The sequence below is a fragment of the Protobothrops mucrosquamatus genome, unplaced genomic scaffold, assembly GCF_001527695.2.
Source record: "Protobothrops mucrosquamatus isolate PMUCROS unplaced genomic scaffold, P.Mucros_1.0 scaffold140, whole genome shotgun sequence".
NCBI classification, from domain to species: domain Eukaryota; kingdom Metazoa; phylum Chordata; class Lepidosauria; order Squamata; family Viperidae; genus Protobothrops; species Protobothrops mucrosquamatus.
In genome coordinates, this window is record NW_015386506.1 from 53,189 (window position 1) to 78,815 (window position 25,627).

The window sequence follows — 25,627 nt, forward strand, 5'->3', positions numbered from 1 at the left end:
GCAGCCTTCCTTCTGCTCAATAAATATCAAGTTCAACCTTCCCCCCATCCTTTCTGCATCCTTATAGGAACAAGTGGGACTGATAGCTGACTGCATGGGTTCCCTCTCTTAGGCATCTTGTTGCCTTGAGCTTCCATTCTGTGGACATTTACTTACTGGCAGAAGAGACTGCCTACATTGTCCTGTCCAGGCTAATTCCTTTGCTTCCCACTATCCTGCTAGAATTTGGTGGGATGCTGCATATGAAGAACAGAACTACAAGCAACCAGCAGGGTTGGGATAGGCTAGAAAAAGGGGCCGGGAGGAGGAAAAAAAAAAAAGACACAGAAAGCTTCTACCTACCTACATAAAGGAGTCAGGCTGTGAATGCACAGACCAGCTTTGCCATTTCATCAGACTGGTCACTACGCTATCATAAAATGTACAGGAATCTGAACCATTTAACTTAAAAACCCCATAGCAGCAGTGTGCTGCCCTGAACAGAGGGCTGGCAGTGGCCACTGCACATTGAGTACTGCTGGAATCCTTAACCCATTCACAATTGTCCAGACTCGACCTTTGAAGAAGAGGTGGAAATGACGCCGGAGGGACCAAATTCTCCTTCGTGAAACTCCTTACCTAACTGAGGAGACCAGACGCCTGCCCTTCCGTCAATTTACCCACTACCCAACTCTGGCTGGCTGGACCAGTGATTCGAGGGGTGCTACACACTGACTACAAAGCACATTTGTGTATGGAAGAATTCAGTGTGATCTTACTACTGAGACAGTAATAATTCGAAATTTAGACGTTGAGGAATAAATTTCAACTACATTCTCAGTCAGCAAAGCTATAGGTAATAGATTCCTATGAGGTTCCCCAATACCGAGGAAGAGGATTGAGAAGTTCTCAGTGGCTTCTTCCATCTGCTCTTCTTTCCCATCTTTTTTATTTTCCCACATGGCTGGGCACATGCACGATGGAGAAGGTGAGAGGCGGTGATATCAGGTTACCGTGTGAGATAAACAGCAGTCCCTCTCTCCCTCCAGAGGGCCCTGGTGGGATGGGAGAGTTCCTGGTGTTGGTTTTCCATTGCACTGCATTCATTTTCGTGCATACTCAGTGGGTTGGTGGAGCACTTACACCCTCCTGACATCGAGGAACAGAAGAGAGGCTGCCACGCGCACAGAACTGTGTGGGACAGTCCTGTAAACCCAACATGCCATGATGTATGGAGCTTTCGATTGCAAAGGTTGCCACCTCTTTTGTTCTCAGTGTGGTGGATTCATGGCACCTTGCCCACGTTGCTGCTTTTGCTTCTGCTGCATCAACAGTTGCTCCAGAGCAGAAGGTCCAGGATGCATCATAGAACTGGACCAGATAGACTAAGCGAAGAAACAAACATCCCATAAGATGAAGTTGGAATCTTGATGCATAAAAAGAGAATACTCAAAATATCTCAAGGCACTGCTTATTTCCTCACTAACTTCTCTAGCTTTTCCTATCTCTGACTTACTGTTCTTCCTGGCACAGTGTGGCTGAACCTACTCTAAAAGCGTCATAAAATACATTTGTTAGGAGTTTAAATGCTTTGCCACCACAGTTTATCCATATCCAAATGATAAGTGCAATAAACATGTTGGGTACTTGAAGGTAGTCTGATAAGATAGTCCTTGACTTATGGCCATCTGTTTCACAACCATTAGAATTTATGGTTGTGCTGGAAAAAGTGACTTATGACTTGCTTGCACTTACGACCATACCAGCATCCCTACGGTCACATGAGCCCAATTCAGGCACACGGCAACTGACATGTATTTATGACAGTTGAAACATGCTGGGCCAGTTTGATCACCATTTGTGACCTCCCCAGTGGCTTCGGACAAGCAAAATGAATGGGGGAAGCCTGATTTGCTGAACAACTACAGCAAAAAAAACCAAGCACGCTCATGTAGTGACTCAACGAGCATGCTTAGTGATGGAAGTTGGGGTCATAATTGTGGTCGTAACTAAAGGACTACTTAAGTACCTATAGTTACATCTTAACTGTACATACTTCACAGACAAATAGATCACAATATAATTGCCAAATGGCAAGAATCAGAAAAATATTGCAAAGGATACATCATTAACATTTCAGAATTTTGCCATATTTAATGTATAACCTGACCAAAAAAAGGGACAGAGTCAATATGCAGCTCACCTTCAGACTTTCCATAAGCACAGCTGATGAATCCTCTATGGACGGGCCATGGGCTGACCAGGTACCGCTATGGGTGCTGTTTGGGTGCCAGCTACTCTCTGAAGAGGACGACGTTGCTGGGAGATAGTCCAGGCCAAAGCCTCCCATTGCTGAACAAGAGCAAGAGTAACAGGTTAAGTATCCCTGAAAACCACTGAAATTAAACTGACGCTAAGACCTTCCACTCACCTGGCTTATCTGTCTTCCATCGATCTGTTATCCTTCGATCCCTGTTGTCTGGAGTCCCAATGGGCCCAAAGTTGGAGAATGGAATTGAATTATGGTTGTGAGTTGGAGGAGAGCTTGGCAAGCTGCTTGGGTTAGAGGAGTGAGGAGACTGGCTGGCTGGTGTTGAATGATCTATGGAACAGCAATTTAGAAAAAAGTCAGCTTGGTGATCTCCTGATTTAATCTCTTTAGTTTTATGCATGATTTTGGTTTTATTAATTTAAAATTTGGACTCACTTTTATTCATTAATGAAGAAACGCATACATGATTTTGGACTCTGTGAGCGTTATAGATACCAAGTTTTCTTTGCACTAGGAATATCACAAAGATTGCAAATAGGTTTTCAGTTCTCTCTCTCTCTCTCACAGAGAGAGAGAGAGAGAGAGAGAGAGAGAGAGAGAGAGAGAGAGAGAGAGAGAGAGAGAGAGAGAGAGAGAGAGAGAGAGAGAGAGAGCGAGCACCCATATACATATATATGTAGAAACATAATGAGCAGGTGTATTCCGACACTGAAAGGAAAATTACTTAGAAAAGGAAAAGTGTAATATTTGCTGAACAATTCAACGGAAAGTTGATGTTCTATGACAGTGGTGGCAAACCTATGGCACGTGTGCCAGAGGCGGCACTCAGAGCCCTCTCTGTGCCATTGCCCCAGCCTCGCCTCCCCCCACAACCCCCTCACCAGCAGCCCCCCTGGAGGAGTCACCCCTGAGCATGGCCCACGTGGAGCAGCGCAGCCAAGGACATGGCAGCCAGGCAGCGTAGACAAGACTCTGCCCTCACACCCCATAGCGCACAGTTGATGCTGCAGAGTGCGGGCAGACGGTGTGACTGCCATGGCACTGCTGGGCTGCCTGGGCAATCTGTGGTGGGCCCTGGAGGTGGTGAGTGGCCCTGCAGGCAGGCGGGGTGGGGGATGGTGTGGGGGCGGAACAGGGGCACGGCAGGGGGTGGACCGGGGGCAGTTTTTGGGCACTCGGTCTCTAAAAGGTTCGCCATCGCTGTTCTATGATGTTGCTACAATAATAATGGAAAGGAGTGTCGGTTTGCTGAGCAAGTGGTACACACATTATCCTCTGGTTACATGTTATAGGCAACAAAGGGAATGTTGGAGGCCTCACCTGAGCTAGCTGGAAGAGATGGAGACCATGGAGTACCTTCAAAAAGAGAATAAAGTGAAGTCTCCTGGTGAGCTACTGATGGTGTAACTTCGGCTTTTGTGCTGGCATTGAGGTTTTTCCCATACACTTCATTGAACATGCTGTTTGGATATCTTTCCTATAAAATTGAAAGAAAGAGCACAGGGATAAGAAAGGAATCAACTTGGGCCACACCAGACCAATTCAATACATTAGTACAGTATAGTAGTATTAGTGGGTACGTCAATGTTGCTTTTATCCAATATTTCTGAAGTAGAGAAGATTTACTTCAGATTGTTACAGAGTTTACAGTAAAGGTACCAAAAACCATTTAGCTTAATAATGACAGTAATTAATATTAAACACCAAAGGTCTTTTTGCATATTACGAGATATTTATCTATTTTAAATGACACAATATGAGGGATTAGATATAACCTAGCTAAAATAAGGAATACTGCTATGCACCATTCTTGGCTCTTAAATGAAAAACAAAAAAGTAAAAAAAATCCATATAACATTCTAACATTGACCCATTCTATACTGGGTCAAAATTAAAAAATCAGATTGCAAAACAAATACCAGACAATTGATTTGTAAACATTTATTCATAACATATATTAAAACTGTGTGGAAATCAGTCAGTCAGTCAGTCAATCAATAAGAAAGCAAAATGAAATGTGCTAGGATAGTATATATTTAGTTCTGTTTGATTGACAACACATATTGTATTGAATTGTTTAGACGTGGCAATTGAACACACCACTATCATGCCTCAAAATACACAGGCACTGTGCCTAGTTTTCACATAAGTTTGTATTGGCAGGGCATCTTCAAGCTGTTTTAGGAGTCTGACCACCACATAGGATGCACAGCTTACAAGGATAAAATGTGCTGTGTTATGCATACATAGCCAACACACCATGAAACTCCAGCCAGAGAGAACTAGCATGCTACAAGGGAAGTTACAGTCTAAAATTACTTGTATCTTATGGTATTACTATATTGTACGGAGGAATATTCCAACATGAGAGCTCTCCCTTCCATCAAAAAATGGTTCAGACCAACAGAGTTAACTACTATCAGTATAAACAATTTGCAATGATTTATGGCTCATGTCCTTGTTATTTGCGGGGCCTCTGTTTGGTTGAGAGGACAGAATAAGAATTTCTACCCCCAAGAACTTAGCATAAAGAGTGTCCAGGAACAACCTGTTTGCAGTAGCTCCTCTGCTCTGGAATGACCAACCCCATGAAGTTATGATGGCTCTTCTGATCACATTCCAGAAAGGAGAGAAAATGAACCTTTGGGGTAAAAGATGCTACCTAATCATAGGCAATTGCTCATGCGGCATACAGATTTAGTCTGAATGCATGTTGTAATATTTTTCTTTTTTTAAAAAAAAATGTTTACTGTTAGGAGGTACAAGCCTTCCAGCATATACGTTCAAGTACTTATGGTTGCATGTATGTATGTATATATGTATAAATAAATAGCTAAGTAACACACATACACAGTAGACAGATCCATTCCCATAGCACTGGCTGATCTCAACCAGCCTGTAGCTACCTGTGCTTGCTCTGAAGGTCTTTCAACCTGGTTAACTTTAGTAAGCACTGTAGGATTGTCCATAGCAGGAAGCCAGCCCGGAAGCTCACTTATTGAAGAGACTTCAGATTGGCTAACCTTGCCACATTGTCTATTAGACTACTGTATGGTACTTGCTGAAGCTAGCCAGTCAATGCGGAAGCCTTCCAGCATATGGGTGTAGAATCTAGGTATTACTTGCCACCTGTCTTGAGTAAAGATCGTGGGCAATGCATCCTGCAGAAGGCAACTGATAGTGCTGCCTGACCGCGTCTCTCTGGCACTGGCTAGCCCAGTTCCTAGTCTTAGAAGCAAGAGGATCTCTATTGCTTTCAAAGCAGCTTGGAAATGGCTCTTTGTTTAAAGCTCTGCTAAGCTATTTCTTCAAAGCAACACATGCTCCTAACAAAGTGACAAAGCTGTCCAGAAGAAAAAAAAGAGAAAGTTGTTAGTTACCTGATTAAGAGAGAAGCCTGTGAGCGATAGGAAAGATGGCGACTGTGACATCAGATCTGATGGTTTCTCCAACAGTGATTTCTTCAGGATAAGGGAAAGAGAGCAATAAAGCTTGTTATCGACTTACAAGCCAGTTAATATAAATATAACAGAGTGGGAAGGGTCCTGGGGGTTCATATAGCATGCATGAGAACAAGAATCACATTAAAGATCCTTGTATAACTCATTTTTACTATATGATACAGGCACTTAAAATAAACTGTGTAAAACAGATATGAATAATTTGATTAAATTGCAAATGATAGCAAACAGTGCGGTCAGTTGCATGTGTAGCTCTCAAAAAATGGCAATTCATTTGGGAAATTTCATACTAAAACAATATGCTTTAACACCTCGTGTGGCTGAGGAACCATAAAATTGCAAGTTTGTCAATATATTCATTAAGTATGAATGTATGACATATTCAGACTAATCGGGCTCTGCTCAAATATGAAGGCTTAATATCTGAATTACTATTTCCATAACCACAAACCTGGTAATATTTAGGGTTTTATTTTGTTAAAAAAAGAATACTGATGTTGCAAATAACTTGTTAATGCAGCTAATAGATTAACATTAGCCAAAATGAAGATATTGTGTTAAATACAAGCTGATTAAAACAATTAAAACTAATGTGCAGAGCTGTTTCTGCTTTACAAGCCTGTCCTTAAGTGTGGAAAAAAAAATGAGGAATATCATTTGAATGAAGATTACAGTTTCATTAGAAACTCCAATTTCATACAGCAGAAACAAGATCCAATATAATTTATCGCCAGGGGAAAGCATGGAAGTATGAGAGCAATCCTATAGAGTTATTGGCCTTCTCTGTGAAAAGAAAATCAGAATAAATTGTACAACATTGTATAACAATTATGCAAAACTGCTTAATTTGCACAATCTTGGCAAAAAAATGAAAATTTCTGATTGGCTGATGAGACAAATTAAGTTTAAAACATATGCTCAGGGTTAGTATCGTATTTTGGCATTAACTGATGTAATTTGACACATATCTGCAGATAAAAAGCTGCATACCTTCAACTGTCATGATGGAGGCCCTGTCCTGGCATGTCATTAGGATTTGATTGGAAGGGATGCAATCAATGTCAACTGCGTAATTAAAACCATTAATTTCAAATGATACTGGGGAGATGAGCAAGAGTAGCATTCAGTCTAAAGAACTGCTACTCAATGACTAATACATTTGATGGATTTTTCTCTAAAAAATTCATATTCGTCTTCCACCACTTTCTTCAGAAAAAGAAAACATTTTATGTAATATGGAGGATAATTACTGTAAGTTGCTTTATGGAACTGGAAAGATAGTTTAAGGGTAGCTGTCAGAAAATACATTAAAATCAACTCAAAAGTATATGGAGACAAAAATATTCTGTTAAGGTAAAAAAAAACACATTACGGGTTTTTTTTATGTCTAATAACTGAAGACCAGTCTCTTTCACAATTTCATTGAAATAAAAATCCCAGAAGGATTATGTATCCATAATCCTACTATGTTTTAATACAAATCAAGCATTTTTTTTAACACAAGCGTGCACGCGTGCGCGCACACACACACACACACAATCAGCCAGAACTGCAACTTTCCTGAAATTTTAACCAATTCCCTTCTCTTAGCAGCTTCCTATACCAAAAAGAACCTGTTCTGGGATAGTAGAAGATCTTCTAGCATAAATGTTATTGGGAATTGCCAAGGAAAACAAGAAATGGCATCTATTCCTTCCCATTCCTATTCTCCTGTTCAGTAGGGAGGCTCCCATGGAATCAAGCTTCCCATGGTAATGAAAGGAAATCCTTCACTTGTCAAGGAATACAAGACACATTTCTAAATATTTAGATCCTTAATAAGCTTCCATTCAATAAATATGCCCAGTTACTGTGATTACAAAGTAGGAAACTCTTTCTGAGAAAGTGACATTTCTAAAGACCTAGCACTGAATGTAAATTTATACAAGATAATCAAGACCCTACAAAGTTGAAGTATAATACTTTTTTATTAACTATGCTTTGTGTAATAGACTAACTTTAAGTTCTCTTTGCAGCTTCTCATCTAACCAGGCATCTCTGACGTTGATATAAACAGTTCAATGTAGTTTTGGCCATTATTTTAAGGGAAGTAGTTTTTAGCCAATTCCACACGGGAGCTTTATATAAATAAATATATTTTATATGTCCATAAGTGAAATGATCATATAAAAATTCAACCTCTAGAGAGCTTCACTGTTCTTACCTTCCCATCAAGCATCCTAGGCAAATATATAATTAACAGGAAGAAAGAAATCCTAGTGATTTTATGACAACAGACTCTCTCTTTCTTAACAGTAGTATTTTAATTAGAAATCAGAATTTAATCAGAAAGGATTTGGATGGTTGAACATGTATTCAGGAACAGGATCTCTCCACATTTTATGGTAAAATACACAGAATCTCCTTAATTAAGGACTTTTCTGCACTCATGACCCCAGGAAGGATATAGGTACACAAATGTCACATACACTTGAAATAAACATGAACTTTATATTAATCTATGATACCCTCAAATTAGATTATTGAAAGATATATCTATCAAGGGTTACTCCTTTTCCAGTAATAGAGAATAATACTCTCTATCAGCAAAAGCTGGGAACAATAAGAGGGAAAACTTCTATTTTCATGTTCCACATCTGGCTGACTAATGAAATTTTCATGAAACCCTGATATGACCTAAACCAGGGGTAGGCAACCTTGGCTCTTTTATGACTCGTGGACTTCAACTCCCAGAATTCCTGAGCCAGCATGCTGGCTCAGGAATTCTGGGAGTTGAAGTCCACGAGTCATAAAAGAGCCAAGGTTGCCTACCACTGACCTAAACCAATCCTTATTGATTATATTAACAAATATGAATATTTTTTCATCTCAATCTTACTTGAAGGAGCGTATGTTTCTGCTTGATAAATGTCAAAACAGCTTGGGTAGCCTTTAAAAAAGGAGATCAATGGACCACATGCAGACAGACAGTAGTTTATTTTCTACACTTCTTTAAAAAAGAATGTCTCATTTTATTAAAATTAATTAAGTGGCTGAGAAATGCTTGCTTGGTTTTAAGTTCATGGTTCTAGTTTCTTAATGCCTATTTTATTCATATTACATAATGTAAAATTATATTTACTTTTGTATTAACACAGATGGAAAACTTAACTACAAAGTTTCCTGCAAGCCAAGAAGGAACCAGAATCTGGGTCAGGTAAGATTGCAGCTTTCTTACGTTGTGCTTGAATAAGAATTCGGGAGCAATAATATGGTCAGGTAGAATATCCCCTTTAGTAGGATGTAGTAGGCTAGCACACCCATTTCCCCCAAATGAATAGACTTGAAAAGTCAAGGTGAACCCATTTTTGTAGAAAACAGAATTTGGTGGACTATGTTTCAAAATGGACCCTTTTCCAGTATTTACAAAAAATTGTGCATTGGGCCAGAAAGGAGCAACCCTGATAGAACATTACATCTGTGTAAAAGCTGCTTTCTCCTATAACCATGATGGTGAACCTTTTAGAGACCGAGTGCCCAAAAACTGGCCCCGCCCCTGCTCCACCCCCTGCCCCGCCCCCACTCCGTCCCACCCTGCCTGCCTGCAGGGCCACTCACCACCTCCAGGGCCTGCCACAGATCGCCCAGTCAGCCCAGCAGTGCCATGGCAGCCACGCCCTCTGCCCACACCCTGCAGCATCAACTGCACATTGGGGCGTGAGGGCAGAGTGTTGTCTACGCTGCCTGGCTGCCATGTCCTTGGCTGCGCTGCTCCGTGTGGGCCACGCTCGGGGCGACTCTCCTTGAGGGAGGCTGCTGGTGAGGAGGGGGTCGCGGGCGGAGACAAGGCTGGGGCAATGGCATGTGTGCCCACAGAGAGGGCTCCGAGTGCCGCCTCCAGCACCCGTGCCATAGGTTCGCCACCACTGTCCTATAAGATCTCCATTTTCCCCATTAAAACAATTTCAGCAAGGAATTATAGATTTCAAACCTCCAACTGAACTTGCAAGGGGAAAAAAAAAGGAAGATAACGGCAAAATTAGAGCAAGAAGCAGCAGAATTAAGTCAAATACATACAAAGAGGCTTCGTCCAGGAAGAGAGGCGAGAGGCCCCAGTAGAGCTGGGTAAAGATCAGGAGGATTAGAGAAAATCAGCTCTTCCTCCTCCTCCAAGGCAGCCAAACTCTTTAACAGGTCCGGAGGAAGCAGAGGGGAGCTCTTGGGGTCCTAGTGACAGAAAGGAGCACAGTGAGATGCAGCATGGAAAGACAAGGAAGCAAGAATAGCAACAGACAAAGTTTAAAGGCCCAAAGAAGCCCATAGGAATAAATGCAAGGCAAGGAGAACGGGGAAAAATGCAAAGATAGGTAAGCCAGCATGCAAAAGCTAGTCAAAGAGGTAAAGAGGAAAAGAAGTCAAGATTCAAAGGAGAAAAGATAAAAGCAGTGTTAATATAACCTTCTCTCATTGTTTTATGCTTTAGGGATCCCTTCCCTTCCCTTCATGTTTAATGTATAGAGCAGGGCTTTTCAACCTTTTCACCCATTGTACCACTTTTAGGATATGGCAATATCTGAGTACCACCAGTTGCCTAGCAAGGTGTCAAAAAAGGAAAAAAGTGATGAAGTATAGGTAGTCCTCGACTTACAACAGTTCGCTTAGTGACTGTTCGAAGTTACAATGGCACTGAAAAAAGTGCCCCCCAAGCCACAGCGAAGCAAGACACCTGCTTGCCCGCCTGGCAGCGCTCTTCCTCTTGTCCGAGGTTTTCATTGTTGTGAGCATTTCTGTTGAGAATTGGGGTGGGGTGGGGGGTGTTTGGTTTTTATCCCCCCCCCATCTGCTGGGTGGTTGCAGCAGGTTTTGGTCACTTCACATGACCCTGGGACACTGTGACCGTCATAAATATGAATCAGTTGCCAAGCATCTGAATGTAAATCACAAGAGCCTGGAGATGCTGCAACATTCCAGCTGATCGGTGCTTCTTCTGGGCTCAGCAGAAGCACCAGGATCAGTGCCGAGCTCTAGCTGGAGCCTGGAGCTGATCCTGGCGCTTCCTCTGAGCCCTGGCAGCCCTGCAGCTCCAGCCGTCTCTCGCTCAGGCTTGTGCGGTGCTGCCACCGGTTCAGCTCATTCCCCTCCCCCGCTACCACTTTTCTAGGATGGTCGCGTACCACCTGCCAGGTGCCAATGTACCACAGGTGGTACCCGTACCGCTGGTTGAAAAGCCCTGGTATAGAGAAACAGAACATCGGGATTGACTTTTGTGGAAAATGTAGTCCCTACTGTCTGACTTAGCAAGTATGTGCAAAGTACGTTATTTGTTCAACATCTTAGCAGATATGAAAGGTATGGACAGTAATTTTGCCCATAATGCAAGATATGTTTATACTACCTTATTGATCAAAACTGGAAGATTAGACGTATATACAATATGGCAGAATTCTCAAATAATGCAATACCATGATCCCCTAAAACGATAAATGAATTTTTGCAACCCAGGTCATAAATAAAACTAAATGAATGATATATAAAACTGATGTATTTTGCAGATGACTAGATCGAAGATTTAGCTACCTCTCAAAAATAAAAATTACTCTTGGTTTTATTCCTCATTCTGCCTTCGTTTAGCTTGTTGCAGGTCACTCTAATTGGGAGCAAGTTTTGAATTTCCTGATGATTACCACATGCAAAGCAGAAACACTCTCAAAACCTGGGCCAAGTTGTTCCCTGTTCTTTATAGGCAATTCCACTGCAGGCTTGTCCAGACAAAGCTGGAACAAGTTTTAGAGTATTCCTACTTTGCATGGACTGCTAAAATTTTTGTGGTTCCCTCTGTGTTGCTTGCAACTTCCTAAGGCAGAGGTCCCCAACCTTTTGGGTACCAGGGACCGGTTCCGTGGAGAGAGGTTTTTCCGTGGATCAGAGGGGGCGTGGTTTTGTGTGCTGCCTGCATCCTGCGGATGGGGCTTTGCTTGTTTGTGTGGCCCGGTTGCTGGCATGCCACGGCCCGGTACTGGTCCACGGACTGGGGGTTGGGGACCCCTGTCCTAAGGGATACAACTCATATTTTGAGAACCCTCTCTTTAATACAGAAATTGGACTTAAAAAAAAATTCTTGGAAGTTGATGGAAAGTTTTCAGAATGCTAGTTGTGAGCAAAATCCTTCTCTGATCTTGAATATCATAGCTTTTTCTTGGTCTATAAAAATTATCTGTCTTTTCCATCTGTTCCTGACAACAGTGTACCTGCCTGAAATATAAAGTACCCTAGGTCAAATACTTCAAAACTGTTACAGCTGGGATAAAATCAATTCTTAAGGTTGTTGAAATAAATCTAAATATATAAAAGTAAACTTGAAACATAAAATATTACAGAGCTTTATGGTATTCTTTTGTAATATTTCTAGCAAACTTTCACAAGAAAGTAAAAAAAATAAACCTTTAACATATTTGCAACTTCTAACACGAAGCAATTGACTCCTTGCTTTTATTTTTTAAAAGGTGATATAAGAATGAGGAGATGTTAACAGTATTAGCGTTATCAGGGCTACCACCTGTAGGCTTATGTGGATATCTCTATCAGAAAAAACATAGACATGTACTTAGGAATGTTGTCTTAATATGACTTTGATGGACTGCTGCATTTAATTACTTTTTAAATTACTTTTTTCAAGTGATTTTATGACTTGATTATTTCCCTGCACACACTGTTCCCAATGATATCCCCTTGAAATTAGATTAGCTCCATCCCTTTTGATAAGTTCTCAAGACAAGTCTATGTTGCCAGGTCTGGGGCTCCCAGAGACTTGCTCAGATGGCTCCATTGTAGAGGTTGCCATTTTTATCCTTCTCCCATATTTATATTTTCCACTTTCATGACAGTTATTAATATGGATTTTTATATTTTTGTTTTTATTTATTTTTATCTGATTGCTGTGCACCATCTAGAGTTGACTTTGGTGCTCTATAAATTTAATTGATTGACAGATTGATAGATAATTAAATAAATATAAAGGAAGGGGGATTAGCCCACCTGTTTCGTTGGTTTTAAGCAGCTTTACCCTGCAATGAATCACTAATGTGAAAGTGCAGACAAGGCAGGTATGAACTTTTATCCAAAGTTTTCAAAATAAGTATTAACAGTTGACTGCTTATACCTATTTTTCAGAATTTTAGATCTACTACACTATTGGAGTGCCACCTTAACTCACATTTAGACTCATAGGGGCGTTTCTACTTAAAATTTCCCTGACAAAGTCAGTGAACAACTGACAGAAAAGAGATTTGTATTTGCTTTCTCTACATTTAGGGGCTATCCAACTATTTAAATGTTGATTTATACAATCTTATAGTGATAAAGCTTGAGAATAAATAAATTATGTTTAACTGGAAAGTTCTGGAAGAAATCCACGCCCAACTTGGACTTTAGAATTTGCCACCAGATAATGATCTATTCCTCTCCTCTTGTGACATTTTTTAAGTTTTAAAAACCTTGTGTTGGATATCAAGCATTACACTACAAGCAAGCAATATCTTATGATGTTGCTAATTATTTCTTTTTATATTGTAATGTATACATATGTATATAGTATACCCTGGCAAAAAAATGCTGGGGAAAGGGGGAAATGAAGCAAAGCCTGCCCTAAACCACTGTACTGACCAACTAAACCTGGCTCTGATAACTATAGTAAGTTGCTTTCCAATTCTCAGATTTATTATTCTGCTCAATAAAATGAACAGAGCTTTTGTTCTGCCTGTCTTCCCCCAGAATAGGCAAATTAAGCTACTAAGACAGCAGGCAAAGTACCATCACTGCTGCTATTGGCTGGTCCTAATGAAGGGGAGAGAGGGGAAAGTCAGTTTATCACACGCTGCTGCTGTTTGGCAGAAAAGTTTATCATCATTTTGTAAAATCTTTGCTATGGGGAAATTAGATCAATGGGTTACAATGCAATAAATTAAACATTTTCTTCCACACATACATAGCTATCACACAATTCCCTTGTGGAATATTCAATATTACCCAGAGTACCAAAAAGGCAGCAAAAAATCAAAAGCTGGAAAAACTGAAAGAATTGTAAGATACAGAAATACAGCTGAAACTAATTTATGCCACCCTGCCTCTTGATATCTTACAAACTTTGCAAATCATCTTGCTTCCTCCACATCACTTCATTGTTGTTTATCTAGTTCAGGCAAGTTGTGAGACAGATGGACAGACAGACAGCTGTTTAATGTGCCTGTCCATCGCATACAGCCCTGCAAAGTTGAATTTTCCGGGTTTATTCTTTTATTTGTTTAGCTTTGCAGTACATTTATCTGAAAAAAATATACATAGGAAAGATACTTTTCTGCATTTTGACTTGCAAAGAGTACATCGTGAACTGAAGAAGTCTGAGTTATGAAATGTTTGGCACAAATGTAGATTGGATGCCGAATGTGATAAGAGCTGTGTAGGATTAAAGTAAAGCATGCACGAGAATGATTCAACACTTAGTGGGAAGAAAAATGTGCAGCATCTCCTTGGTTATTTAATGTATTTACAGATAAATGTATAAGCAATGTGCCATCAGCGGTATATGGGTTAAGGATGTATTGTATGTACTTTTGTATGCAGGGAATGAAATGCTGTTAGAAGACAACACTAATGGGTTGCTGAGAATTGAGGAGTATAAATCTGAATGTTAATGTAACAAACATTCAAATCTGACAGAAAAAACAAGAGTGAAAAATGTCAAGTTATACTTAAATGGCAAAAAAAACCCTAGAGCAAATAAATTGATTTATGTGTACTACTGAATACATGTGAGATGTGCAAATGGATGAAGAAATGTCAAGGCATGTAAACTGCAAGTAGACAGATACTAAGTATTTTTTTATTTGACCTGTATAGCTACCCTTCTCAACAGGTATCTGTCAAAAGCAATTAAGGTTTGTCCCCTTTTTTCTATGGAAGTGAGAGTTGGGTAAATCAGCAGGAACATCAACATTGAATGTAGTGGGCATAGATTACTTAAGAAGTGTGGGTGAGTGTTGATTGAATGGTTGTTAAATTAATGAACGTTGAGTACAAAAGTAAAAGACCAGTAAAAAGAAGCACATTGAACTGGCCTGATGACAATGAGAATGAATGAGGATGGATCACAGAAAAAACATATGACAAGTGAATAGGTCAAAAGGAAGGGCAAAACCAAGAATTCGATAAGATCCTCAAAACCTAAGTGATGTTTAAAGAACAAAAGGCAATGAAAAAAAATAGTGTGTATTTGTGGTTACTTTATTACACTCCCTTTCTGTTCTTTGGATAACATTGCTTACTAAAGTGGAACTGTGTAACAGCTAGATGCTTATGTATGACTTTTAGAGAACTGTTGCCAAATGCATAAACACATGCATGTGTATTTATGAAAAGTCACAAACTAACAGCCCAAAACTATATTTTTGCTGTTGTTGATAGACTGTGCAGAAGTAAACCTACTGATGTTTCTTGTTTGCTGACTGATAATTAGTAAGTTCCCCTGGGCACATGAGCTGGTGCCCCTAGAATCCTTCCATCACAAACTCCTCAATACCTGCCTGGCCTTATTTCTTAATACAACCCTGACTGCTCTTTACATTCTTTGAGCAGGGCCTTCTTTTGGATACTCAGTCCAGGATTATAATCTCCAAGTTGTGGGCCTTAAGGATTCCATTCAATTCTCTTTGTCTTTGTAGAAATATCACAGTCTTTTAGATTGTTATATATTATTTGATTACTACGGGGTCTGGTTGTTCCATCCCACTTTTATTTAGTTGACAGATTAATATATACAGGTAGTCCTTGACTTACAACAGTTCATTTAGTGAGTTCAAAGTTACAATGGCACTGGAAAAAGCGACTAAGACCGTTTTTCATACTTACGACCTTTGCAGCATCCCCATGCTCATGTGATCAAAATTCAGATGCTTGGCAATTGGTTCATACTTATGACCATTGCTGTGTCCCAAGGCCATGTGATCCCCTTTTGCAACCTTCTGACAAGCAAAGTCAATGAGGAAGCCGGATTCACTTAACAACCGTGCGACTCACTTATCAACTGCAGTGATTCACTGAACAGCTGTGGCAAGAAAAGTCGTAAAATGGAGCAAAACTCACTTAACAAATGTTTCACTTAGCAACAGAAATTTTGTGGTCGTAAGTTGAGGACTATGTGTATTTTAAATTATTATGGATGTGTAGTATATTCTCAGCCTGGTGAGGTAGACCAGACAGGAAACATGGAACAGATAAACTCATTCTACTTTATTGTAAGTTAAATAAACTGAATCTTGCATGTCTGAAAGTACATTTCTTCCCCCTGTCCTTTTACAGCCAAGAAACTCGGGAGGGTCTCTTTTGAGCCACTGGACCCACCCATATTCCTATTGGGCGCTAAGTTGCCTTCTATCTGACTGTTCCCTTGGTTGTGTCTCTTTGCCTTGTCTCCCAAGATCATTCCCACATACTATTACATACACTATCCTATCCTAAAGCATTGTTTTAAGGGTACTGTTGTGTTGGTTTAATATAAATATTTGTTTTGAGTTCTCAGCTGATTTTATTGGATTGTTCTGAAATTATCCTGATAGGTTTGGTTTTTGTCGTGTATTGAACCTCCATGAAGGGGAATAATTGTGAACAACAGAATACAAGAAACATTATGTTTGATCCATTGGAGCACAGTGTGCCTGAAATATTCCAGTGGAGTGTTCTAAGCGGGATTGTTTTGTTCTGAGCTTAAAACAAAACAACCTGGGTTAGCCTGCCAGTTAACTCTTTATAAGAACAGTAGGACTAGGGAACCATTGAGCCAGAAACACAGATTCATCCAATTTGAATGCCAAGCAAAACACTCTAGGAAGACACGACTGGCCTAAACATCCACACCGGTAAGTCATCAGAATCTGTCCATTTGTGGCATAAAGGAAACTACTGCCTGTATTCTGTGGCCAACTCTTAGTTTACCTCAAAAGCCATCCTCGACATTGGGTCCTGTTCTGGGCGGAAGACTCCTTGCTGACGTTTCCCTCTGCGGTCCATGTTGGCTTGTTGTTGTGCCATCACAACACGGTTATCAGCCATACCATAGGAGTCCCAGTAAAATTCTGGCATCTTGACCTCTGAGGGATTCTGGTTATATGGCTCCATAGGGAAAGGCTTCATTTTCTTCTCCAGAGGCTGCTGTTGTTGCAGAAGGGGAGGCTGCAAGGAGTGTTCAAAGAGTTTCACGGGATCCTGGCCCTGAAGATAGTACGGCTGCTTCATAGGCATGATCTTCCCCAATGGGCCTTGAACCTGAGAGGGGCTCCAGAGCTGCTTGGAGGAGTCTCCATGGGGATACTAAGAATAAATATGCCAGCATTCAGCATTATCAGTAATACAGACCCTCTGGATAAGAGGTTGATTTTAAGATCCAGCAAATAACCACACAGACCGACAGAACAAACTGAATGTAATATGGATGCCAACTATGCTCTGATTCAGAATTAACTAACAGGGTTGAATGATAGGATAACCAAAAAAATATACTTTTTCTCTTCTCTGCGCACGTGCTGTACACTGAACGTATTACCTTATTACAAAAATACGTTCAGTGCAGAGCATGTTAGGCAGAACTGCACATTCAATTCTGCAAAGCAAACTTCCAAAATTTACAGCTTCCTTTTGAGATTAAAGTTTTCAGGCCTCACAAGCAGAGAAAAACTAAAGAAACCTTTTAGCAGAGACAGACTACACGGCTAGCATTTTGACCTTAAGATTCATTCATTCATCATTTTTCATCTTTCAACGAAGACACAATGTTGCAGCTGTGGTGCATATTAAGTTGTAATCCTTCAAATATGTTTAACCAATCTTTCAATAATACCAATTCATCATTTATAAGGCTGGTCATGCCATACTTGAGAAGAAGTAGGAGGAAAACTTTTATCAAATATAATCTGAACTATTCTGACAACTCAAGACTCTTCTAGCCTAGAAAAGAGACATTTGATCATTAATAAACGTCCCTTCTGACACTCTTCTGTTCCTGGCCTTCAACTACATTCCTAGCTTGTTCGCCATATTTTGTCTGTCTCTTTCCCAAAGAACTTGTGAATTCCTTTTTCTCTCCTTTAGAGGTTGTACTTGCCATTATAAAATTTACAGAGAGGCCGGTACTGCAATCTAAGCTGGAGTCTTTGTGTTACTTGAGTACAAAACTTATAAAAGTTTGGAGCTCTGACACTCTCTCCTCTCTCAAAGTTAGCAGAGGCTCACCTGCTGGAATCCAGAGTGGTGTGGAGGACTCTTCCCTAATGCCTGCACAGCTTTCGTTGGGGACTGTTGTTGTTGCTGCTGCTGGGCGAGAGCCTGGACCTGTAGCTGGCTTGCAGACGGGTTTGTTGCCTGAGCTGGTATGGATGCAAGGGGCTGCTGAGAAGGGGGTGGAGTCTGTTGAGGTCCCTGGTTCATTGGGCCTGGTCCAGAGGGCCGCTGCTGGCTGTAAGGAATGTGGGATTGCTTCCCAGCTTGCACCTGATTTCCTGCAGGTGAATGAGCTGCAGGCTGAAGAAAGGTTCCTGGGACAGAAACACCACCTGGGAAAGTATATCCCGAGCTCATAGAGAAAGCCACAGGAGGAGGAATAACATAGGCAGGAGGGGGGAAGCCTTGAAAGAAAGAAAGCACACATTTTAATAAACTGAAACCTTGGATAATACTTCCGGCCCCCTCTTCAGGATTAACCACTGAGACAGATTGTGACTGGTCCTTTCTTCACCTCTCTGATCCTGCCAGCTAAAGAGAATCTTTGTAAAGCGAAGATCTCCTATCTGTCAGCATTCAATTATAGGAATGGATTAATTCAGTCCATTCTTCAGTGCTGAAAAAGTTATTTGCAAAAAGAAGTTTGTGCCAGTAAGCCTGCAAGTGTACTCTCGCTTTGCTGGAGGAAAATTCTAGGAAAGCTCTAAAATCCTAGGGGATGCTTCACTATGACTTTCAGAGGATTTTAGGCATCTTTGCATGTTATACACAAATAAATTAATTAAAGCGGTATAGGGATACTTTACATATATTATGTTTTCTACTTCAAAATCTACATTTATGTTTGCAAAGATCTGTAAGTTTTCTTTGTTGTCACATACTATATCTGTCTGTCTGTCTGTCTGTCTGTCTGTCTGTCTGTCTGTCTGTCATGTATGTATGTATGTATGTATGTATGTATGTATGTATGTATGTATGTATGTATGTAAACTGTGAAATAATGATGTCTTCTCATGCTGCATCTTGGCAAAAGAGACACTGGAAAGACTGATGCCTGGTAAACACCATGTAAAGTTACATATTTAACGATTATGCCAACTTTCTAGAAATAATATGAATATTCCATTTAACAATGCATTTACTTAATCCCATATATGCACATACATTCATTCTCTCCCTCTTGCCCCTTTCCCCTTTAAATTAAGAAAGGTAAGTATATGGAAGACATCAATAGTCTGTTCCATCAGTTTACATCAAGCCAAGATTAGTTTAGAGTAACAGCATTTTTACCTGGCCGGCTGGGAAGAGGAGGGAAAGCTCCTGGGTGATGGATGGGGATGAACTGGGAGTTGCTGGCCTGGTTTGGAGATTGAGTTACTGGTGTTTTTCTGACTTCAGACACTGGAGTCTTTCTCAACTCAGTCTGGGATTTTACCTAAAGGGATAAGTCAGTAAAAGCAGTAATTCTACATTTTTGCCCTTGTTCACTTGTCCATGCCTTCTTAAGAATGTAATAATTAAAAAGTTAGTATAAGACACATCAATTCTTTCCAGGGATTTGTTTTCTCATTCTTGGTTTACACGCAGTGTTTCTCAACCTTGACAATTTTAAGGCATGTGGACTTCAACTCCCAGAATTCCACAGCCAGCAATGCTGGCTGTGGAATTCTGGGAGTTAAAGTCCACATGCCTTAAAATTGTCAAGGTTGAGAAACACTGGTTTACAGGAACAAAGAATGTGGGTTTAGCCTTGGCCAGTTCCACATTTGCAGTTCTCAGAACATTTTAGACTGATCATGTACTATTCCTCTGACTCACAAGGTGAGAACAAATTCTACTAGCTTTTTCAGAAAAGAACTCAGACTGAAGATCATGTTTGGAATTTGGAGGAGCCATTATTTATCTCCACAGTGGACTAGAGGAGGTAGTTTAAGCCTCTTTGGCTTCATACTTTCTAGGTGGAACTCAAGAGACACAGCTTCAAAAGAAACCGAATGGAGAAGCTGGTAAGAACTCCCAGCAGTTGGGCCAAGGATTCTGAAACATAAATTGGAAAATTAAAATGCAAACATTAATAAAATCATTACTTGAGATTTTTTTAAAAAATATTTTAATATTCATCCAGCTACTGGACTTGTGATGATAGATATCTCCATCTAGATGCCCTGTTTCTAAAATTATCACAGCTTTTGCAGGTACGAGAGCATTAAGATGTAGGTTTGAATGAAATTATAAATGAGCGCCTGATGTATTTCTTTACATCAATGTCAGTTTCATTTTATTCAATTTCAGTTGCAACTTCAAAGTTACAGCAATTCATATATCATAGATGAGCTGGGCTTTTTTGCAGAAAAGATGCATATACTGACATATTTGCTCCTTAAAAATGTATACGCCTAAACTAGCACACCTATTCCAGAAAAAATGAATACATCAATAAACCTACATAATGAAAATTTTGAAAGCTGAAATTTAGAGCAAAAGAAAGCACAATAAACAATACCCATTCTGAGATAACTTTATACTTTATTTAGAAGCAACAGCACATAAGGGAAAGATTTCAAAAAAAAATATCTGTAGTTCAGCAAAAAAATGAGTCCCTGAGAAAATCTGGACAATTGCAAAATTTGTGTTTAGAAAATTTATGAAGTATAATCTGTCCCCACTGAATTGTGTACTAATACGGAACATTCCTAAACGTAAGAATATCATCAAGAAGATCTTTGTACTGAATTCATTTTATAAAGTGGATCTGATATGGGATACAGGTTCTAACATTTATTAAATGTTAGAACAATCTGTATCTCATATCAGATCCACTTGGAGCAGCTCCCCATTACCAGAAATTGGCAAAAATTTGCTGTAATATTATACTGAATGCTAGCAAATGACTCTTGCAGTTTAAAAAATATTAGAATGCTTAATTTCAGAAAACATAATGGCATTATTAAGCTTATTTAAATCATGTGATTAAATGATAGTGTCATGTAGCCATTAAGAGGTGGTACTAGCACTGGGGAATCTGAGGCTCAAGTCCAGTCTGAAGCTCAAAAGTGTGACTTAGGGCGAGTCACTCTCTCTCTCTCAACCTATCTACATCACAGGGCTATTGCTAAGAGGGGGAATGCTATATATGACCTCCTGAATTCCTAAATAAGAGGGAAGCCACAAATCGAATGAACGAATGAATGAACGAATGAATGGAGTCCCACTCTACTAAGTAAAGATTCAACTGGACAGTCTAATTATGAGTCATAAGACCCCAAAGAGAGGTACCCAAGAACAGAACATCTAATGCAGAGGTCCCCAACCTATGGGCCACAGCCCACTACCGGGTCATGGCCTCTTGGTCACTGGACCGCACGAGTGGCTGGCCATTGCACGTGCGCATGTGCATGCATTCATTCTGTCCTTGTGCCGGCGCTAGCCGAGCCATGAATGTCGTGCCGGTGCTAACCGAGCCATGAGCCGTGTGCTGGCACTAGGCGAGCCGCAAGCCTCTCACCGGTGCTTGGCGAGCCGCGTGCCGGCGCTAGCAGCCCCATTTGCGGAGCGTGCATGCTCACGGCCCCGTTCGCGCACACGCAGCCACATTTGTGTGTCTGTGTGCATGTGCGCATAAAGGTGCCTGTCCCTCCCTTTCCCACTGGGCCGCCAACCCAGAAAAGTTGGCGACCCCTGATCTAACGGATGGACAGAGTAAAGGAAGGAAAGGAAAATAAGACCATAGAGATGCAATGAAAGAGAGAAACATAAGCCACTATTCCATTAGATCCCCTAGTAAGGAAAATAAATATTGAGGGAGCAAAGAGAAGGTATGGAAGCTTCAGATGCATCTGCCTCTCATAGCTGTCTCACTATGTCACATCATCCAAAAGCTTAAAAGTAGCTTCAGGCCACTTTATAACATTACAGCTAAATTAGGTGGCAGCATGAAAACATTCAGAGGAATGATAACATATAGAGAATCGTACCTGTATAGCTACATTCTGCTTCCCTGTTTCTTGACCCTTGTCCATGCCACATTTCTTAATCTCATTCTTCCTTTTGTTGTTGTTGTCCTTCTTTCCATCATTTTTATTGGCTGTTATTCCTTTGATATAATCTCTTCTTTCCCTACCTACTTCCTTGGTCAGGTAGTTTCGGCCTGGCTCTCTGTTTATTTCTCGTGGTTTAATGTTTTCTTTGAATGTCACCATTGGCTTATCTCCCGTATCAGAGCTGCTGCTCAGGTTTCGACTTGTAGATAGCACTGACTTAAGTCCTGGGCTCCCATCTACAAACTGAGGCTCTGATGCTTCCTGCAGAACATGACTCTGTTTGGACTCACTATGTTCCTCCAGTAACAGTTCTGGGATCTCTGTCAAAAACATGAGTTTGCCAACCTCATTTTCACATTGGATCAACCTTTAACAAAAAAAAAAAAAAAAAAAAGCAATTAACTGTATGTTACCGAAAGATTTTCAAGAATAATCAGTCACAAACCTCGAGCGGGGAAAAAAATTTCACTGGTTTTTTTTTTATTTTAAGTCCACAAAATTGAAAGCAAAGTAAAACAGAGCTAGAAGGGGGGGGGGGGAAGCAACCTTTACTTGGGCCAATTGAGAGTGGGTAAGCTTGATGAAGTTTTAAGGCAGTCAGGGATTATCATCTGATCTCCTCTGATGTTTTAATAGATAAAAGCTTTTGGAGATATACATTTCTGTAACTTCTTTGGTTGGGTGGTAGCATCTGAACTAAAAACTCACCGTGCTTCTTTCAAACCAGCAGCTGAAGTTCAATATAACTAAGAGAATCACACAACATTATCATAGCTCAGTTGACTGGAACATACTTGCACAATGCTAGATTATATTACTGGCCATTACAACTGACAGTAAAGCCTCCTTTGCCATTATACCTCACTAAGAATGAAGAATACCCCCATCCTTTAAGTCAGGGGTCTGCAGCCTTGACAACTTTAAGACTTGTGGACTTCAGCTCCCTCAGCATAGTTGGCTGAGGAATTTTGGGAGATAAAGTCCACAAGTCTTAAAGTTGTCAAGGTTGCAGACCCCTGCTTTAAGTTACTTTGACTAACACCTGGGATTAAAGTTTGAGAATTTGATTACAGAGATGAGAGTAGTAAAATGCAAGTAATAACCTTGTGTTTACTAAAGCAAGTGTTTTTCATTCTTCCTCTGCAATGACTTCATTTCCCTCCTCTCGCCAACTCCAATAGATTGATCTAGATAGGGAATGACTACCCGCAACTTTTGAAACCCTATAGCCTTCCTCTGCAAAGCTTAATTCACTGGGTTTCTATACACTCACAAACACACACACACCAATTTATTCCGATGAATCCTGGGAGGATTAGATTACAATAAGGAAGAACGTAATCAGCTCATGTTTCACCAGCCAGCTTCATGCCTGAAGAAGGATTTTAAATCTGGGTTTCTTCCGCAATGAACTACAGTATATCATTCTTAAAGCAGCTATCCAGATGTGCAGGATTTTAAGTCCCACCGTTCTCAGATCGTGCTGGAAAAGAAATTCTGGTCTGGCCAGGATGATCTTTTGTGACATGCGCCATATTTGTGCCATGTTCTCCTGTGGGCCAAGATAATCTTTTGTGTTGCAGATTGTCCTGCAGCAATCTTTACCCATTGATCTTTTGCGCTAAGGATCATCCCAGCTGGCAGTGGTGTATGGCAAGGTAGAGCATGAAAGACTGGCTTACTCAGCAGGGTAGCGGCGCAGATCCACCTTCCCACAATACCTGTCTGTCTGTGGCCAGGATAGTGTGTCCAGTGGAAAAGAGGGAGGCAAAATGAGGGTAAAGGTTAGCTGGGGGCAGCAGGTGATCCAGGCAGGTGCCAGGAAGCAGGGGCAGGCAAGCAAGTGCTGCAGGTGAGAGCTAGGGTGACCAGGAAGGACAACGTGTGCCTTGCCACTGGGAATGAGCCTTCACACTGCGGACTGTCCCGCAGTGATCCTTCTTTGTTAATCCTTCATATTAAGTCAGGAGCAGCATGAAGGACTGTCCTAGCTGGCAGTGGTGCATGGTGGACAGAAGTGGCAGTGGGCAGCAGGTGGCCAAAAGGGCAGAGATAAGAGGGAGAGATGAGGATGCTGAAATAGTTCCCTACTTTGGAAGGACCCAGGCTCAGGAAGGGTAGGGACCATGCCAGGAATGGCTCAGATTGGGTTGGGTCCTTGTGTAATGACCAAGCAGGATTTATAGCCAAAGGGACTGCCAAAACTGCTGTGGGGCCATTATGGGACATTTCACTTAATGATTGCTTTGATTAGGAATCAAGTTGCTGGTCGTTATTATGGGGATTAGGGACTTTAATTAAATGAGGACTACCTTTAACATCAAACTAAAATATGGATTTAAGTTCCTAAACAAGTTCTCTAAGCCCTGAAAAAAAAGGTATATATTATGCACATTTTAGTATCTATCTACCATTCCCATATTACTGCCTCGTGTTAGTGTTAAATTATTAAATAGTGTCCACAATCATACCATCGTTTCGAGTTTTAACACCTGTCATAATAAACATGAAACAGCAATGCTGAGAGGCAAAGAGAACCATCATGGGCGAAGGGTACAGGATGATACTAGGAGCTACACAGATACCTTGGCTGATTGTCAGCGATCCATTTTCCTGTGAAGATCAGGCGCTGTTGCCGGATACGGCGATGCTGCCCTTCTTTGTCTCCTGTAATTCCCTGATGGCCTTTAGAGAAATCCAAGTTCCTGATTGTTGACAAAAATAAAAATGGCATGTTCGGATTATGAATCAGGAGCAAGAGGGATGCATGCAGATGTAACACGTAGTGCTCCAATTAGTTATCTAAAGTTTCCCTTTAAGCAAGAAAGTAATTACACAGAATTTGCAGGTGGCCGGGAGAGAAAGAGTCCCATTTTATAGTAGTCACACAACATGTTTATGTATTTTGTATCATGCCTTATCATCCTTGCTGAAATTGTTCTTCAAGTAATTTTTCACCATAACACCCAAATATAAAAGCAAATAGTACCAGAATCAATTTCAGAATAGAAAAGTACTCTGCATATGTTTATAGACTCAGATCTGCCAAGTTTCCCCCCCCCCCGGGTTTATCCAGGGAAATTAATCTATAGCAGTTAACAGTTATCTTGTATAGTATTAGACCAAAAGATCTATCATGTTAGAAAGCAGAAATCCTACTTCAGTGAAAAAACAAGAATAGATTACCTATTTTTCCCCTCACACCACTTTCTCTAAAGGTTTCCAAAGAGATTAAACTTTAAATACACAAAAATTAAACAGAAATTTAAGGAAACCAGAATTGGAATTTTAATCCCAATGATTCTATAATAATGTATTACAGAATATAGTGAAGATATATGAAATTTTGTAGCGTGGCAATAATTACAAAGAGCTTAGAAAACAGTAGATATTAACACTGTTTGAGTAACACTGATAAGTATCATCTATCTATAATAATCACTCACCTGAACGAGGGTCTCAGAGCTAAGAATCCTTGCAGCTCAAACTCTTCTGGAAGAGGAGTGGCTAGTGAATGAAGCAAAGAAATATGCACATCTGTATTCAAGTCTCCTTTTCATTAGTAAGCAAAGATCCGATCCAATAAATATCAAGTGCTTTTTAAGTTACAGGTAGTTCTCAATTTATAA

At 40.5% G+C, this 25,627-nt stretch overlaps 1 protein-coding gene across 4 annotated transcripts in view; it reads right to left on the minus strand.

The window, feature by feature from the left end:
• Positions 1-923: 923 nt before the first annotated feature.
• The window catches only part of SMG7 (SMG7 nonsense mediated mRNA decay factor), a 40,339-nt gene continuing 15,635 nt past the window's right edge, over positions 924-25,627 (minus strand). The window contains exons 10-21 of one of the 4 annotated variants that reach the window (XM_015813123.1): positions 25,445-25,505; positions 24,584-24,703; positions 22,083-22,365; positions 19,249-19,393; positions 17,971-18,362; positions 16,678-17,052; positions 9,769-9,918; positions 5,632-5,712; positions 3,572-3,728; positions 2,411-2,581; positions 2,183-2,331; positions 924-1,364 (exon numbers count right to left, since the gene is read on the minus strand). In XM_015813123.1, the coding sequence (XP_015668609.1) occupies positions 1,251-1,364; positions 2,183-2,331; positions 2,411-2,581; positions 3,572-3,728; positions 5,632-5,712; positions 9,769-9,918; positions 16,678-17,052; positions 17,971-18,362; positions 19,249-19,393; positions 22,083-22,365; positions 24,584-24,703; positions 25,445-25,505 (2,198 nt within the window). In that variant the 3' untranslated portion in view covers positions 924-1,250. Of the gene's footprint in view, positions 1,365-2,182; positions 2,332-2,410; positions 2,582-3,571; positions 3,729-5,631; positions 5,713-9,768; positions 9,919-16,677; positions 17,053-17,970; positions 18,363-19,248; positions 19,394-21,932; positions 22,366-24,583; positions 24,704-25,444; positions 25,506-25,627 lie in introns of all 4 variants that reach the window. The other 3 variants (XM_015813120.2, XM_015813124.1, XM_015813121.1) reach the window with 3 other exon arrangements.